General features: G+C 44.4%; 1 protein-coding gene across 2 annotated transcripts in view; it reads right to left on the reverse strand.

Moving 5' to 3' along the window:
- Positions 1-3,704: 3,704 nt before the first annotated feature.
- LOC115179485 (Krueppel-like factor 7) overlaps positions 3,705-17,786 on the reverse strand; it is a 57,523-nt gene continuing 43,441 nt past the window's right edge. The window contains exons 1-4 of one of the 2 annotated variants that reach the window (XM_029741031.1): positions 15,343-15,435; positions 14,411-15,050; positions 6,405-6,528; positions 3,705-4,438 (exon numbers count right to left, since the gene is read on the reverse strand). In XM_029741031.1, the coding sequence (XP_029596891.1) occupies positions 4,387-4,438; positions 6,405-6,528; positions 14,411-15,050; positions 15,343-15,390 (864 nt within the window). In that variant the 5' untranslated portion in view covers positions 15,391-15,435 and the 3' untranslated portion in view covers positions 3,705-4,386. Of the gene's footprint in view, positions 4,439-6,404; positions 6,529-14,410; positions 15,051-15,342; positions 15,436-17,786 lie in introns of those variants that run through there. The other variant, XM_029741030.1, reaches the window with a different exon arrangement.

Here is a 17,786-nt window from a genome sequence, read left to right on the forward strand (position 1 = left end):
AGCAAAAAAAAGGAGAGAGAAAGAGAGAGAGAGTACAGTTAGGAATATGGGAGGGGGGCGCTGGTAGAAAAGGGGAATGTTTTTTGAGGTGCTGTTTCACTAAGGATGGTGTACAATACATTTTCATTTACTCTCACACAAAGCAGTGATTTAGTCCCACACAAAGCAGTGATTTAGTCCCACACAAAGCAGTGATTTAGTCCCACACAAAGCAGTGATTTAGTCCCACACAAAGCAGTGATTTAGTCCCACACAAAGCAGTGATTTAGTCCCACACAAAGCAGTGATTTAGTCCCACACAAAGCAGTGATTTAGTCCCACACAAAGCAGTGATTTAGTCCCACACAAAGCAGTGATTTAGTCCCACACAAAGCAGTGATTTAGTCCCACACAAAGCAGTGAAAGCCATTGTTGTATAACCAAGTTCTGATGCACAAAGACAAGTAAACATGAGGTGTAGACTGCAGACACAAAGTAAATGTGAAGTGTTTGTCTGTTTCAGTTGTTCTCTGTGAATGTTTTTACTAACTTACTGATGTGTCTCTGATCACAAACAGGAAACATGATGTGTATCTGATCACAAACAGGAAACATGATGTGTATCTGATCACAAACAGGAAACATGATGTGTATCTGATCACAAACAGGAAACATGATACGTCTCTGATCACAAACAGGAAACATGATGTGTATCTGATCACAAACAGGAAACATGATACGTCTCTGATCACAAACAGGAAACGTGTCTCTGATCACAAACAGGAAACATGTGTCTCTGATCACAAACAGGAAACATGTGTCTCTGATCACAAACAGGAAACGTGTCTCTGATCACAAACAGGAAACATGATGTGTATCTGATCACAAACAGGAAACATGATGTGTATCTGATCACAAACAGGAAACATGATACGTCTCTGATCACAAACAGGAAACATGATGTGTATCTGATCACAAACAGGAAACATGATGCGTCTCTGACAGGAAACTGGAAACAGGAAATACATCAACACTGGTGTGTGCATCATGATGTTCCAGGGAGAAGAATTTGGGACGTAACATCCAAAGTTCATGTGGTGGTCAGACAGCTGACATGGTAGTGGGCTTGAAGATGATGACAGAGTGCACAGCAAACACGTCATACAGTACATCAAGATGCAGTGTATAACTATCCACAACTGTAAAACAATCAAAATGCCTGTCTTTCTGTCACTTTGAAATGTCGTAGCAAATTGTAGTGCTGAATTATACCGACTGAAGAGATGAGGTGATGAATTATTTTGTAAATTTGACCTCCCTTTTTCTGTACAATTTTGATCTTGTCTCATCGCTGCATCTTCCCAACAGGCTTGGGGGGCAAAGGTGGAGTCAGGCATCCTCCGAAACATGACCCGCCTAACAGCGCTCCTTAACACCCGCTAGCTGAACCCGGAAGCCAGCCGCACCAATGTGCGGGGTGACCTGGGTCAGCCTGCAGGCACCCGGCCCGTCACAAGGAGTCGCTAGAGAGCGATGAGCCAAGTAAAGCCCCCCCGGCCAAACCCTCCCTAACCCGGACGATGCTGAGCCAATTGTGCGCCATCCTATGGGACACCTGGCCACGGCCGGATGTGGCACAACCCGGGAATGAACCCGGGTCTGTAGTAACGCCTCTAGCACTGCGATGCAGGGCCTTAGACTGCAGCGCCACTCGGCAGGCCAGAATGAAGCTTAATTTTGACTCCGCTTTGTATAAACCGCCCGAAAAGGGAACTCTGAGAAAGTACACAGTGAATCTTGTTGTACGATAAAAAAAAAGATTATATCACAATCAACATCTCAGTAATCAACTGGTAGCTAGCATTTACAGAGAAAACCTACATAAGAGCATTTAGTTAAGTTGTTGTCTTGACGGTTTCACCCTGGAATACTGAAAGGTCTGAACACAGCGAGCTGCCAATGGAGGAAACATTAATCACAGTCCCAACTACTCTAAAACATTTGATGTTGCTTGTTTCTTGCTGTGTTTCCTACAATAAAACGGGTTTTGATTCTGATCAACCACCGTTGTCTGTGCATTTTTTGATCTTTCATGCTGGTTTATTGGAACCAATCACACACATGGATATTGGACAGTAAGCCTCAAGGGAGAGTGTGGTAAAGGTTTGATATACACAGAACATTATTACCAGGTTCCTCTTTTGGTCTCTTTTATACAAATCATTGAGATGTCGTGTGCAATGCATTCAACCTCACTACGTGTGTTTGTGCACAGCTAAGCTAGACGGGCCTGGAGGTCTGGGTTGTGTTCATCCAGGACCACTGTAGCAAAGGTTTTAAAACGTCCATGCGGTACGTTCAGGTGGTCGCTTGTTTCACTCTGATTAATTTCCTCCCGACTGAACATGACCCTGGAGTTTGTATTCCTTGGTATTTGCAGGACAGGAGGCTGACACTTTCTAGCAAAGTAATGCCGGGGCTGGGAATCGGGTCGTGTCGGTCAGTGGGGCAATGTATGTTTGTCTGTCTTCTCGCCAAGTGATGTGTGCGTTTCTGCACCTGCCAATTCTTACACAGTTCAGGGTGAGGAAAGACGACGGTGATGATAATGGTGAAGAGAAGACTACTGGTGAAAGTGAATCACACTGCCTGGCTTGTGCTTCCCAGTACCAACTATATGACTGCACAACAATCCCACTGACCAAGTCCTTTCTGGGTGCTAATGTCATGCACAGACAGACAACAGTACATTCACAATAACTCACTCACCCTCCAAAAAACCTTGAACCGTAACAAGAAGAATCCTCCCTCAACATGAAATACATTTCCCACATCCCACCTTGAGTAGGAGCATCTCAGCCTATTGAAATGAACTGTAGACATGAGCAGAATTCTGGTAGAAATGCCAGGGGCCGACAAAGTCTCTGCCTGTATGCTTTTGACTCTGGCTCTAGTTTTGTCTTTTGTCTGGTAGTTGCACTCTGTAGTTCTGTAGGGGGGTTGGCCAAGTACTCCCATAGACCAATGTATCATTTCAAGTATGTTGAAGAGTTCAGAGGCTTGGTACTTTGATGGCGAGGTGCTGTACAGGATCTGTGCGCTCCAAAATGAATTGTTCTCAGCAAAACATATAGGGAAAGGGAAGAGATTATAGAAAATAAATTAAGAAACCTGTACACATCATTTACGATATCCTTTGCAGTCTGTGCTTCAGTAGCTGTTTTGCTACTTGTCTTTCGCTTGTGCATATGGCAGTCCACACTAGAACAGTATGTGTCCAAGCCAACGTTTGGTGAGTTTCAAGACTTTCCAGTTCAAGACCGAAGGGTTTACAAATGACATTTTTTACAAAAGTTTCAAAAGTGTCGCTGCGCAGCTGTGGAGGGGAACTCAGAGAGGAGGCAGAGAGGAGACAGGCAGGAAACATAGAGGAGACAGAGAGGAGGCAGAGAGGAGGCAAAGAGGAGACAGAGAGGAGACAGAGAGGAGACAGAGAGGAGACAAGAGAGGAGACAGGCAGGAGACAAGAGAGGAGACAGGCAGGAGACAAGAGAGGAGGAAGAGAGGAGGCAGAGAGGAGACAGAGAGGAGGCAGAGAGGAGGCAGAGAGGAGGCAGAGAGGAGGCAGAGAGGAGACAGGCAGGAGACAGGTAGGAGACAGGCAGGAGACAGAGTGGAAACAAAGAGGAGGCAGAGTGGAAACAAAGAGGAGGCAGAGAGGAGACAGACAGGAGACAGAGAGGAGACAGAGAGGAGGCAGAGAGGAGACAGAGAGGAGACAGAGAGGAGACAGAGAGGAGTGCATCTGGAGAATAGGAGTATGAATATTATAGTTCAATTTGATCATCAGTTGTCTGACCAGGGACTGGGTCAATGTCTTCCGGTTGACCTTTGACTCCTTACAAGACGAGTTTGACTGGTTTGGCTTTGCAAAGTAGTCTTGTCCTGTGGTTATTTGCAGTTGTCCAAACTCTAAGATAACCTTTGAAAGAGCAACAAAATGGGACGACATTTCTTTTACTCTTTATACGACACAAGCGTCAGTCGGTATTGTGTTACTGTCTCCAGGCAGAATCCCAATCTGGCAGTATCAGATTTCCAGGACTCGGGTGAGGCAGAGCTGCTTTGGGAACAACATTAGACCAGACTGTCTGTTTGTCTGTCTGTCTGTACACAAACACCATGATTACGTGCCCAATGCAGCCCCACAGACACTGTCCTTTTGTCTTGCTCTCCCATGTCTCCCAAGGCTGATCCGATCCTTGATCTGATGCAACCAAGCTTTTGATTGAACTCTCTCTCCTCAGTACCCTTTTCAACACAACAGAGACGGGAGTGATTTTCACCTCCATCTTCACCTCTCCTCTTCTCGCTCTCCTCCTCTCCCTCTCTTCTCCCTCCACCTCCTCAGATATGCCTTTTCATGTGTAGTGCCAAGTGGTCCGATCGTGAGAAACATCTGCAGAACGGACAGAAATGATGTCGTTAGCTTGTTGCCATGGCAGGAGGAACAATTGTTGAGTCAACAGTCTCACTGCTGCTGTTAGCGAGTCGCTAGTGCGTCAAGGCAATTCTAATGCACATGCAATTAAACATGTATGACTAATTCATAATCAACATTTCAATCAAGATGTTCAACAGGGCCGGTAATGACTGCAGCTGCATTATGAATAGGAATGGAAGCTGCAGATGAATCTGTTGAACCAGTGGTGGAAAAGCAACACAAACAGCGTTTGTTCTACCATTAAGGCACAATTAGTTGAGCTGTCTGCATGTATAAGAAATGCACACAAACAACACCAGAACTAAATTAGTAGAACATATTGAAATTGGACTCATATATTTGTTCGAGACCAAAGTCAACAGAGTAAAACATGAAATCACATTATGTACCAAATATGAATATTTTATTTGATTATATTCCTAACTTTTTCTTCTTTACTTTCCTCATTGCTACAAATAAGGACATATTTATGTCTGACTCATACGTCTGGATGAATGGAGATGTTGGACACACACAGGTCCCTGTCTGACTCATACGTCTGGATGAATGGAGATGTTGGACACACAGGTCCCTGTCTGACTCATACGTCTGGATGAATGGAGATGTTGGACACACAGGTCCCTGTCTGACTCATACGTCTGGATGAATGGAGATGTTGGACACACAGGTCCCTGTCTGACTCATACGTCTGGATGAATGGAGATGTTGGACACACAGGTCCCTGTCTGACTCATACGTCTGGATGAATGGAGATGTTGGACACACACAGGTCCCTGTCTGACTCATACGTCTGGATGAATGGAGATGTTGGACACACACAGGTCCCTGTCTGACTCATACGTCTGGATGAATGGAGATGTTGGACACACAGGTCCCTGTCTGACTCATACGTCTGGATGAATGGAGATGTTGGACACACAGGTCCCTGTCTGACTCATACGTCTGGATGAATGGAGATGTTGGACACACACAGGTCCCTGTCTGACTCATACGTCTGGATGAATGGAGATGTTGGACACACACAGGTCCCTGTCTGACTCATACGTCTGGATGAATGGAGATGTTGGACACACACAGGTCCCTGTCTGACTCATACGTCCGGATGAATGGAGATGTTGGACACACAGGACAGGGAGGTGAGGTGACACACAGATGAGGTGTTGTTGTGAACATCAACATACTGTATTACTGTACAGCTAAGACAAGATGAGGTAAACACTGGTGCCCCAAGCTCCTCTCACGTTGTCATGGTAATATAGTCTCCTATAGACAACAGTATAACCTGAGGGTTCTGAACAGTTGTCATGGTAATATAGTCTCCTATAGACAACAGTATAACCTGAGGGCTCTGAACAGTTGTCATGGTAATATAGGCTCCTATAGACAACAGTATAACCTGAGGGTTCTGAACAGTTGGACAGTGGATCTGTGTTTGTGTTTTTATTCTGCTTCTGTTGTTTTTCTACACTTCTGTAAGTCTTTACATTTCTTAAGGACTGGAAGCTCTTGGTGGGCTAAAATACATCCTTATAAAAAACAATGCAAACACATAGGAATCTAGACGGGACCCGGCAATGAATTTCTCAGTAAAGTTCATCTTTGTAGACTTTTTTTAGGCCTCTTTTAAGGCGTTTAAGTCCTCCCAACATGACGGGTGCCTTTCTGATCTTTATGGTCTGGACCTAACATGACTACTATATGCCCTGTACTACAGTGTTGCTTACTAGGGCTGGCTGCATCAGTCTGTTAAGTACTGTAACTGCCTTGCCAAACACTGAGCTTGAGTAACGCATGCCTCGCCTTCAGAGTCGATACACTTAACAGGCTTGTGTTGCTGCCTGTGTGTGTGTGTGTGTGTGTGTGTGTGTGTGTGTGTGTGTGTGTGTGTGTGTGTGTGTGATGCGATTGTGTTTTGACATACCTGTCACAGTGGTCACACTTAAAAGGCTTTGCACCCGTGTGTTTGCGGTAGTGTCTGGTCAGCTCATCGCTCCGGGCGAACCGCCACTCACAGCCCTCCCATGAGCACTTGTAGGGCTTCTCACCTGAGGACAGAAACAAACAGGAGTGTTTATTACTCATCCACCAATCACACGCATGTTTAACACTTATCCACCAATCATACGGATGGTTATAGCAAGCATCCACCAATCCCACGTATTAGAGCTTGATTATTACCCCCTCGGTAAACTGATATAACCATTACAGTTTATGATGAACAGGATCGACGTTGTACAGAACAGCTGCATGGCTACATAAAATCAAACATTAACATTGGGCTCAGTCACCTAGATGGGGGGTATATTCCCATCGTACTGTGTTTCACGTGCAGCTAAGTTGATAGGAGACTTCCATTTAGGAGGGTGTGTGTGTCTGTAGCAGCAGACTGGTCATCTGGCATTTCGGGCAAATGCCAGAAGGGCTGGTCCATTTTTTGCCCATTGGGCCTGTCTGACTTGGGGTTTTTTTGCACAAAATTATAATTTGTCAAATAATGGGCGTCTTAAGGAAAACATGAGCCGCGGTGTTAGAAACGCCATGGCTGATTCTGGTTCCAGTCTGCCCCTGTGTGTGTGTGTGTGTGTGTGTGTGTGTGTGAGTGTGAGAGAGAGACATGTTAGGTGTGTGTGTGTGTGTGTGTGTGTGTGTGTGTGTGTGTGTGTGTGTGTGTGTGTGTGTGTGTGTGTGTGTGTGTGAGAGTGTGAGAGAGAGACATGTTAGGTGTGTGTGTAGTGTGTTTTCATGGATGCGGAGGGGTTCCCAGTGGTCTCTCATCTTGCTGAACGGGCAGAAACGAAAAGGAGGAGAAGAGGAGGAGGAGAGGGGCAGAGATACTGGTGGGAGGTGTGTGTATGTGCATGTGTGTGATAATTAGGCCAGTGGTGTTGCTTAATGGGAAGTTACTCTATATTTACAATCTGCCAGCTGCCTCCCTCTCTAAGGAGATGTCACACACATCCACCAATCATCCCAACTAGACCGCATAACACAGACATCAGACTAAATACAGTCTCATAGAGACGCCAGACTAAATACAGTCTCACAGAAACACCGGACTAAATACAGTCTCATAGAAACGCCAGACTAAATACAGTCTCATAGAAACGCCAGACTAAATACAGTCTCATAGAAACGCCAGACTAAATACAGTCTCATAGAAACACCAGACTAAATACAGTCTCATAGAAACACCAGACTAAATACAGTCTCATAGAAACACCAGACTAAATACAGTCTCATAGAGACACCAGACTAAATACAGTCTCATAGAGACACCAGACTAAATACAGTCTCATAGAGACGCCTGACTAAATACAGTCTCATAGAGACGCCTGACTAAATACAGTCTCATAGAGACGCCTGACTAAATACAGTCTCATAGAGACGCCTGACTAAATACAGTCTCATAGAGACACCAGACTAAATACAGTCTCATAGAGACGCCAGACTAAATACAGTCTCATAGAGACGCCAGACTAAATACAGTCTCATAGAGACGCCAGACTAAATACAGTCTCATAGAGACGCCAGACTAAATACAGTCTCATAGAGACACCAGACTAAATACAGTCTCATAAAGACGCCAGACTAAATACAGTCTCATAGAAACACCAGACTAAATACAGTCTCATAGAGACGCCAGACTAAATACAGTCTCATAGAGACGCCAGACTAAATACAGTCTCATAGAGACTAGAGACTATATAATATAACCTTTATAATATAATATATATACTATAATATAACCTATATAATATAATCTATATACTATAATAGAATTTATATAATTTAACCTTTATAATATAACATATATACTATAACCTATATAATATCATCTATATACTATAATATAACATATAATATAACCTATATAATATCATCTATATAATATAACTTATATTATATAACCTATATAATATCATCTATATACTATAATGTAACTGATATAATATAACTTACATAATATATATACTATAACCTATGTAATATCATCTATATACTATAACTAATATAATATAACCTATATAATAGGTTGTCTATCTGGCTCAGTTGGTAGAGCATGGTGTTTGCAACGCCAGGGTTGTGGGTTCGATTCCCATGGGGGGTCAGTATGGAGAAAGCATTTTTTTTTAAATTAAATGATATGTATGAAATGTATGCATTCACTACTGTAAGTCGCTCTGGATAAGAGCGTCTGCTAAATGACTAAAATGTAAATGTAAAATAATATATATACTACAATATAACCTATACAATATCATCTATATACTATAACTTATATAATATCATCTATATACTATAATATAATCTACATAATATAATCTATATACTATAAAATAACTGATAAGTTATATTATAGTATATATATTATATGTAATATCTTTATACTATAATATAACTGATATAATATCACCTATATAATATCTATATACTATAAAATAACTGATATTATATAACCTATATAATATATATACTATAATATAACCTATGTAATATCATCGTTATACTATAACTTATATAATATAACCTATATAATATCATCTATATACTATAACCTATATAATATAAATACTATAAATAATATAACCTATATAATATAATATATATACTATAATAGAACCTATAATAATATAATGTATATAATATAACATATATAATATAATCTATATACTATAATATAAACTTATATAATATCACCTATATAATATATACACTACAATATAACCTATATAATATCATCTATATACTACAATATAACTTATATAATATCACCTATATAATATATACACTATAATATAACTTATATAATATCACCTATATAATATATACACTATAATATAACTTATATAATATCACCTATATAATATAATATATACACTATAATATAACTTATATAATATCACCTATATAATATATATACTATAATATAACTTATATAATATCATCTATATACTATAATATAATGTATATACTATAATATAACTTATACAATATAACCTATATAATATATATACTATAATATAACTTATATAATATCACCTATATAATATAATATATATACTATAATATAACTTGTATAATATCACCTATATAATATATATACTATAATATAACTTGTATAATATCACCTATATAATAGCTCCCCAGTGTGCTTGGATGGTTTAATGAGGCACGGTTTGTAAGAGCAGTTGTCACACGTTTTATATCTCTTCAAGAGCTCCATCCAATCCACATAACACTTGTTTCATCAGCTTCCAGAATGCAATTAAGAAAGGAAGGAAGCATTTTGTGGTTTACAGTGCTTTTATAATGACCTGCCTGCTATCTCCCCAACCGAGCTGCTGAAGAACGGAAAAGGGACATTACCATAATAAAGCAAATGGGATGACGTGTGTCAGCAGGTGAAGATGTTTTTAGGGGACTAGCCCCCTCTTCCTCCTTGGGCCAGCCTGATGTTGTCCATAAGGAATTCACTACTCAACTACTTAAAATACCAGAGGCCATTCTTATCTTTAGAGGCTAGCTGAGTGGTAGGTAACAGAGGCCATTCTTATCTTTAGAGGCTAGCTGAGTGGTAGGTTACAGAGGCCATTCTTATCTTTAGAGGCTAACTGAGTGGTAGGTTACAGAGGCCATTCTTATCTTTAGAGGCTAGCTGAGTGGTAGGTTACAGAGGCCATTCTTATCTTTAGAGGCTAGCTGAGTGGTAGGTTACAGAGGCCATTCTTATCTTTAGAGGCTAGCTGAGTGGTAGGTTACAGAGGCCATTCTTATCTTTAGAGGCTAGCTGAGTGGTAGGTAACAGAGGCCATTCTTATCTTTAGAGGCTAGCTGAGTGGTAGGTTACAGAGGCCATTCTTATCTTTAGAGGCTAGCTGAGTGGTAGGTAACAGAGGCCATTCTTATCTTTAGAGGCTAGCTGAGTGGTAGGTTACAGAGGCCATTCTTATCTTTAGAGGCTAGCTTGGTGGTGGGTAACAGAGTCCATTCTTATCTTTAGAGGCTAGCTGAGTGGTAGGTAACAGAGGCCATTCTTATCTTTAGAGGCTAGCTGAGTGGTAGGTTACAGAGGCCATTCTTATCTTTAGAGGCTAGCTTGGTGGTGGGTAACAGAGTCCATTCTTATCTTTAGAGGCTAGCTGAGTGGTAGGTAACAGAGGCCATTCTTATCTTTAGAGGCTAGCTGAGTGGTAGGTTACAGAGGCCATTCTTATCTTTAGAGGCTAGCTGAGTGGTAGGTAACAGAGGCCATTCTTATCTTTAGAGGCTAGCTGAGTGGTAGGTTACAGAGTCCATTCTTATCTTTAGAGGCTAGCTGAGTGGTAGGTTACAGAGTCCATTCTTATCTTTAGAGGCTAGCTTGGTGGTGGGTAACAGAGTACTTATCACTCACATCCAACTCATTCCCCAACACGGGTTCACATTTCCCCTATCCTCCTCTCTCCTCTAGCCCCATCCTCCTCTCTCCTTTCCTCTCCTCTAGCCCCATCCTCCCCTCTCCTCTAGCCCCATCCTCCTCTCTCCTCTAGCCCCATCCTCCTCTCTCCTTTCCTCTCCTCTAGACCCATCCTCCTCTCTCCTCTGTCCTCTCCTCTCCTCTAGCCCCATCCTCCTCTCTCCTCTGTCCTCTCCTCTCCTCTGTCCTCTCCTTTCCTTGAGCCCCATCCTCCTCTCTCCTCTGTCCTCTCCTCTCTCCTTTCCTCTCCTCTAGCCCAATCCTCTCCTCTGTCCTCTCCTCTCCTCTAGCCCCATCCTCCTCTCTGTCCTCTCCTCTCCTCTAGCCCAATCCTCTCCTCTGTCCTCTCCTCTCCTCTAGCCCCATCCTCCTCTCTCCTCTGTCCTCTCCTCTCCTCCTCTCTCCTTTCCTCGAGCCCCATCCTCCCCTCTCCTCTCCTCTCTCCTTTCCTCTCCTCGAGCCCCATCCTCCCCTCTCCTCTGTCCTCTCCTCTCTCCTTTCCTCTCCTCAAGCCCCATCCTCCCCTCTCCTCTGTCCTCTCCTCTCTCCTTTCCTCTCCTCAAGCCCCATCCTCCCCTCTCCTCTCCTCTCTCCTTTCCTCCCCTCTCCTCTGTCCTCTCCTCTCTCCTTTCCTCTCCTCTAGCCCAATCTTCCCCTCTCCTCTGTCATTTCCTCTCCTCTGTCCTTTCCTCTCCTCTGTCCTTTCCTCTCCTCTGTCCTTTCCTCTCCTCTAGCCATATCCTCCCCTTTCATCTCCTCTAGCCTTAAAAACAAGAGAGGCAGATTTAGGTCTGGCCCACTCCCTCCCTCCCTCACACCGGCCAATTATAGTCCTGGGAGGCATGGATGCCTGACTCAGTCTCCTAGCAACGGGGTAAGGGATGAAACACGAGGAGGAGGCAGCTAGTGCAGCTGGCTGGATCTGGCATTGGCAGCATACGCCGCTGTGCCACCAGCCAATTACCACTCACGCTGGCAGAGAAGAATGCAGTTGCCTAGCAACCTGCACTGTAACGCTGTACATTCTTGGTGGGGGTAGGCGGTGTGGTGGTTGTGAGGGGGGAGGCATAGTGGAGAGAGCATCGATACAGGCTGAGACCAGTGCCTAGAGCACAGCAGATAACCACTCCAGCTACACACTCCTGCATTGATAGGCTATGGTTGCCTAGCAACTAACACACACACACACACACACACACACACGACCCAGCCTCTCAGGTGCCTGAGTTGTGGTTAACTGCATTTCCTCCATTAGCTGGAGATGGACCGGGGTATTGTGATCTCTGAGGTCATTATGGGGGCACTGGGAAAGCACTTTACAGACCAGTACTACTCACTCCTACACTTTTACTGTTACACTAGTCAATGCTGGCTTCCTTTATATGAGCAGAGAGGGAGAGTGTGTGGGTGTGCGTGCCTGCATGTGTGGGTGTGCGTGCATGTGTGTGAGAGAAAGGGAGAGATGGAGGAGACAGAGAGAGGAGGGGAGGAGGAGGAGGCAGGACAGAGAGAGACGTGTTTTTACTCTTCCCTCTCTTCAAAATCGAATTGCACAATTCCTTATCTGCGTTCAAACCTCCATTCATAAAACTCACTGCAGGGACGTGTAATTTCCACAAAGTCTGCTCGATTCCAGCTCTATTGTTAATCTCTTCTCTGTCAGTCATTTATGGGAATAACAAGTGAAGAAAGGAGGGGTTTGAGTAACACTGTCTCTTAAGTCATGCCCTGATGATTGAACGAGAGGCCCATGGCACTATGTCTCAGACTGAGGTGTTTCTACCTCTCCTCCTCAGTGCTCGGTCCCTGTCTTGGTTCTGTCAGTGGCTAAAGTAACTATTTCAGCTAGCTATAACACTGACCCTGCTCTTTTAGAGCCAGCATGTCACTGAACAGTACAGGTGGACTGAGATGTTTCTACCTCTCCTCCTCAGTGCTCGGTCACTGTCTTGGTTCTTTATGTCTCTGAGTGACTAAAACAACTGTTCCAGCTACACTCTCTTCCATGTGTTCCAGCTATATCCCTCACTCTCTTCCATGTGTTCCAGCTATACTCTCTTCCATGTGTTCCAGCTATACTCTCTTCCATGTGTTCCAGCTATACTCTCTTCCATGTGTTCCAGCTATACTCTCTTCCATGTGTTCCAGCTATACTCTCTTCCATGTGTTCCAGCTATACTCTCTTCCATGTGTTCCAGCTATACTCTCTTCCATGTGTTCCAGCTATACTCTCTTCCATGTGTTCCAGCTATACTCTCTTCCATGTGTTCCAGCTATATACCTCATTCTGGAATGGACCCCGACTCTAAATGGGAAGCTAGTGTGGATATTGGAACAGACCTGTTGAGGCTGTAGAACTGACATGGAGTGTTAGAGTCGGGGTCCATTCCATTTCAATTCAGGAAGTGAACTAAAATTCTAATTCAAATTCTCCTCAATGCCTTTCAATAAGATAACAAAAAATAAATACATCTGAATTGGTTTGGTTTACTTTTTGAATTGACTGGAATTTAAATGGAATTGACCCCAAACCTGGTTAGCATACAGGTGTTTGAGAAGTGCCAGACTTATCCTATGGAAAGAGTACGTAGAGGATACGGGGCGGCAGACTAAAATAAACTGGGAAACCACAGCTTATCCAGGTCAATCCATCAATCACGGGGCAGTTAGTCACTCTGCGGACAGTTTCCTGACGGAGGTCTGAGTGGTTTGGGATTGAGATTGAGGAGAGTGAGAATTATGGCCATTTCCCCCTCCGGAAATCTGCTGAGGAAGTAGTGTGGTAACCTTGAGGAGGAATACTGATAGCAGAGTATACTGAGGGTACAGGCAGCGCTGAAGAGTACTGAAGTACTCATTTTGGGTGCTGGTGCCAGGACTCTAAGTTTAGGTGGTAATTATATTTTAGGGACAATATTCTATAATTGGTACTCAAGCAGTTGAACATTTGAGGAGCCAGTGAGCACTGACCCAGGGTTAGGGTTAGACGAGGAAGAGGATGAAGAGGCTGAGTAGGAGGTAGAGGATGATAAAGAAGATCTGTGGATCTGTTCTGTAATTCATAAATGAGGCTCCGTTCACAGAAAAGGCCATGATGAGGACCAGGTATGATTGAAGAGAACCTGAGCTAAAAGTAAGGAAGGTGAAACATGGATGGACGAGGGATGTCTAAGAAGGTAATGCATGATGCGTAGTAGTTGTGATGGTGTTGGTCTGTAGAGTCTGTCTGAGAGCTCGCCCTGCCTGTTAACGACTCAGATGTTCTACCTCTTTGATAAATGATACTTAAGTGAACATAATTAAGCTTGCCTAGTGCAATGGGATGAAACAGAATAGTCCCAAAAGTGCCGTACGTTTGGTATTCAAGGCAGGCTCAATCTGATGCTCAAAGTATCTGAAATAAAAACCAATGATATTTCAACTGTGCTGTAGACTGCAGCGTAGTGCAGCGTAGTGCTGATGAGTGTCACCTGTGTGTGTCCTCTGGTGTGCCTTGAGATGGGAGCTCTTGGTGTAGACCTTCCTGCAGCCGTTAAACTGGCAGCGGTGGACCCTCTTCTTGTTCTCAGAGATACCCCCCACGCCCATCACACACGTGCCCCCCTGCTCGCCGTCGCTGTGCCCGCCTGTGGTGTCACGCCTTGTGGGCAGGGGTGGCGCGTTTGTCGCCGCCAGCCTGGCGGCGCTCAGCCCCACCTTCCTCGCCACCAGTTTGAGAGTGAGCGTGCCGTCCGCGGACGCCGTCAGAGTCTGGTGGGGGTCGGGCTTGACCAGGTGGCGTCCCAGCTCCGGGGACGAGGGCGGCGTCAGGGAGGTGACGGCGCTCAACTGGGCTGGGTGTACCCCTCCCCCTCCAGACCCTAACCCCACCCCGTCTCTAAGTTTGGCAGACTTCAAGGCCCCAGAGAGGTGCTTCCGAGAGGGGCAGAGCAGGGGCGGTAGAGGAGGGCTGGGGGGGTCCGGGAGGCTGGGGAGGAGGGGGTCTAGTAGGTCCTCTTCACTGTCCTCCTTCAGGTAGGCCGGGGTGAGCAGGCAGTCAAGCTCCTCGTCAAAGAGGTCTGACAGCCTCTTGGGCTCCGTCTGTAGATAACGCTCCAACTCCAGACATGTCTGAAGGGAGAAGGGAGAGGAGACGGGGTCAACATACACACTCACACATAAACCCTACGTCTTAACACTGATATACAGGTACTTGTATAGTGGTACTGGTATTCCCAGACTGGTGTACTCATAACCTTGGCTGAAGCACATGCTACATAGAATGACTATAGTGCAGATTTCAGTGGAATACTGGAATACTGTGCTGCTGGTGGTGAACATCCCGGTAAAGCTGGGTGGATATTTCCTGTTTGGATTTGTTCACTAGATCACCTCATTCAATTAAAAAACCCTGACAACTCACATAATTACTACACCAGTCAGGGCTGGGTGATATGTGGAGCTCTCTCATCAACTGATATAATGGATCCAAGTGAGCAGGCAACTAAGGCAATTGATTGATGAATATTTCACCCCTGATGCCCTCAATTGCCCTTCGTGCCCACCACAGGAGGTTGGTGGCACCTTAATTGGGGAGGATGGGCTCGTGGTAATGACTGGAGCGGAATCAGAGGAACAGTATCAAATACATCAAACACATGGATGCCATTCCATTTGATGCCGTCCTCCCCTCAGCAGCCTCCTGTGGAGCCCACTCCCATACCCTATCCTTCTGTATGTCTTTCTGACCCTAACATGTATACAGGTAGATCAGAGAAGACACATCCCTGATTGGCAGATGAGTGACCACCCTGATTAGAAGCACCTGCTGCTCGTCGGTTGTTCACCTGTGTTCCCTCCAAATGCTGTTCTGAATGAAAATGATTTGCACCTACACACTGAAGAAGGCTGCAGAGCCCAAACGTCTCTGATGCAGTGAAAATAAGAACAAATAGATATTTTAGGCGACATATTTTTGAGTTCGGACCCATCATACCTTTTTATATACGCGGAGAAAGACTGCTGCAGTATTTTTAGAACCCCAGGGAGGATAGTAGATGGTAGAACCAGCCCCACATTACCAGGCCTGGCAGCTCAGCAGAGATGGCTCATTACACACAGATTGATTACAATGGCTGGAGTGGGGAGAGGAGCCCTGAACCGACTAACCTTTCTCTCTCTCTCTTACACACAAGCACAGGTCTCTCTTTACTGAGCACAGATAAGCCATGCGTGCAGTTTTTACAACCCTCAGATAGGGGAGAGGACAGATTTATTAAGTCATCAGTCTTGGGATTTCCTTCTGGTTTGGCCGTATGCTAAAATAACGGAATACTCCATCATAAACGCCCAGCATATACCTAGTAGACCAACTCCATCAGACAAAGCCTGGCTCTGTTCAAGAGGGACGTGTTGGGTTGGAGTTGCAGGAACGCTGTTCAGCACAGCAGCGCTCGCCGCACAAAACCATAAAGGCGTTTTGTTTGACGGCAGGGCCCCTCTCTCTCTTTCTCTCTGATAGCTGTGAGTTGTGTTTGGCATGTAGAGGCTAAAGTACTCTGACAGTGGCAATGGGAGAAAACAGCACTGCTGCCGGGCCCGTATACTAACCATTTCAACTGAGCCAGAGGAGAATGACAGACACCTCCTCCACTTCCATAATGGAGCTACAGACGACATCCATCTGACAGATGAAGTTCATATATTTATTTATTTCACCTTTATTTAACCAGGTAGGCAAGTTGAGAACAAGTTCTCATTTACAATTGCGACCTGGCCAAGATAAAGCAAAGCAGTTTGACACATACAACAACACAGAGTTATACATGGAGTAAAACAACATACAATCAATAATACAGTAGAAAAATAAGTCTATATACAAAGTGAGCAAATGAGGTGAGATAAGGGAGGTAAAGGCAAAAAAGGCCATGGTGGCGAAGTAAATACAATATAGCAAGTAAAACACTGGAATAGTAGATTTGCAGCGGAGGAAAGTGCAAAGTAGAAATATAAATAATGGGGTGCAAAGGAGCAAAATAAATAAATAAATACAGTAGGGGAAGAGGTAGTTGTTTGGGCTAAATTATAGATGGGCTATGTACAGATGCAGTGATCTGGGAGCTGCTCTGACAGCTGGTGCTTAAAACTAGTGAGGGAGATAAGTGTTTCCAGTTTTAGAGATTTTTGAGGTTCGTTCCAGTCATTGGCAGCAGAGAACTGGAAGGAGAGGCGGCCGAAGGAGGAATTGGCTTTGGGGGTGACCAGAGCGATATACCTGCTGGAGCGCGTGCTACATCTGGGTGCTGCTATGGTGACCAGCGAGCTGAGATAAGGGGTAACTTTACCAAGCAGGGTCTTGTAGATGACCTGGAGCCAGAGGGTTTGGCGAAGAGTATGAAGTGAGGGCCAGCCAACGAGAGCGTACAGGTCGCAGTGGTGGGTAGTATAAGGGGCTTTGGTGACAAAACGGATGGCACTGTGATAGACTGCATCCAATTTATTGAGTAGAGTGTTGGAGGCTATTTGGTAAATGACATCGCCGAAGTCGAGGATTGGTAGGATGGTCAGTTTTACGAGGGTATGTTTGGCAGCATGAGTGAAGGATGCTTTGTTGTGAAATAGGAAGCCCATTCTAGATTTAACTTTGGATTGGAGATGTTTGATGTGAGTCTGGAAGGACAGTTTACAGTCTAACCAGACACCTAGGTATTTGTAGTTGTCCACATATTCTAAGTCAGAACCGTCCAGAGTAGTGATGCTGGACGGGTGGGCAGGTGCAGGCAGCAATCGGTTGAAGAGCATGCATTTAGTTTTACCTGCATTTAAGAGCAGTTGGTGGCCACGGAAGGAGAGTTGTATGGCATTGAA

Source organism: Salmo trutta, chromosome 39 (assembly GCF_901001165.1).
Source record: "Salmo trutta chromosome 39, fSalTru1.1, whole genome shotgun sequence".
Classification (NCBI taxonomy): domain Eukaryota; kingdom Metazoa; phylum Chordata; class Actinopteri; order Salmoniformes; family Salmonidae; genus Salmo; species Salmo trutta.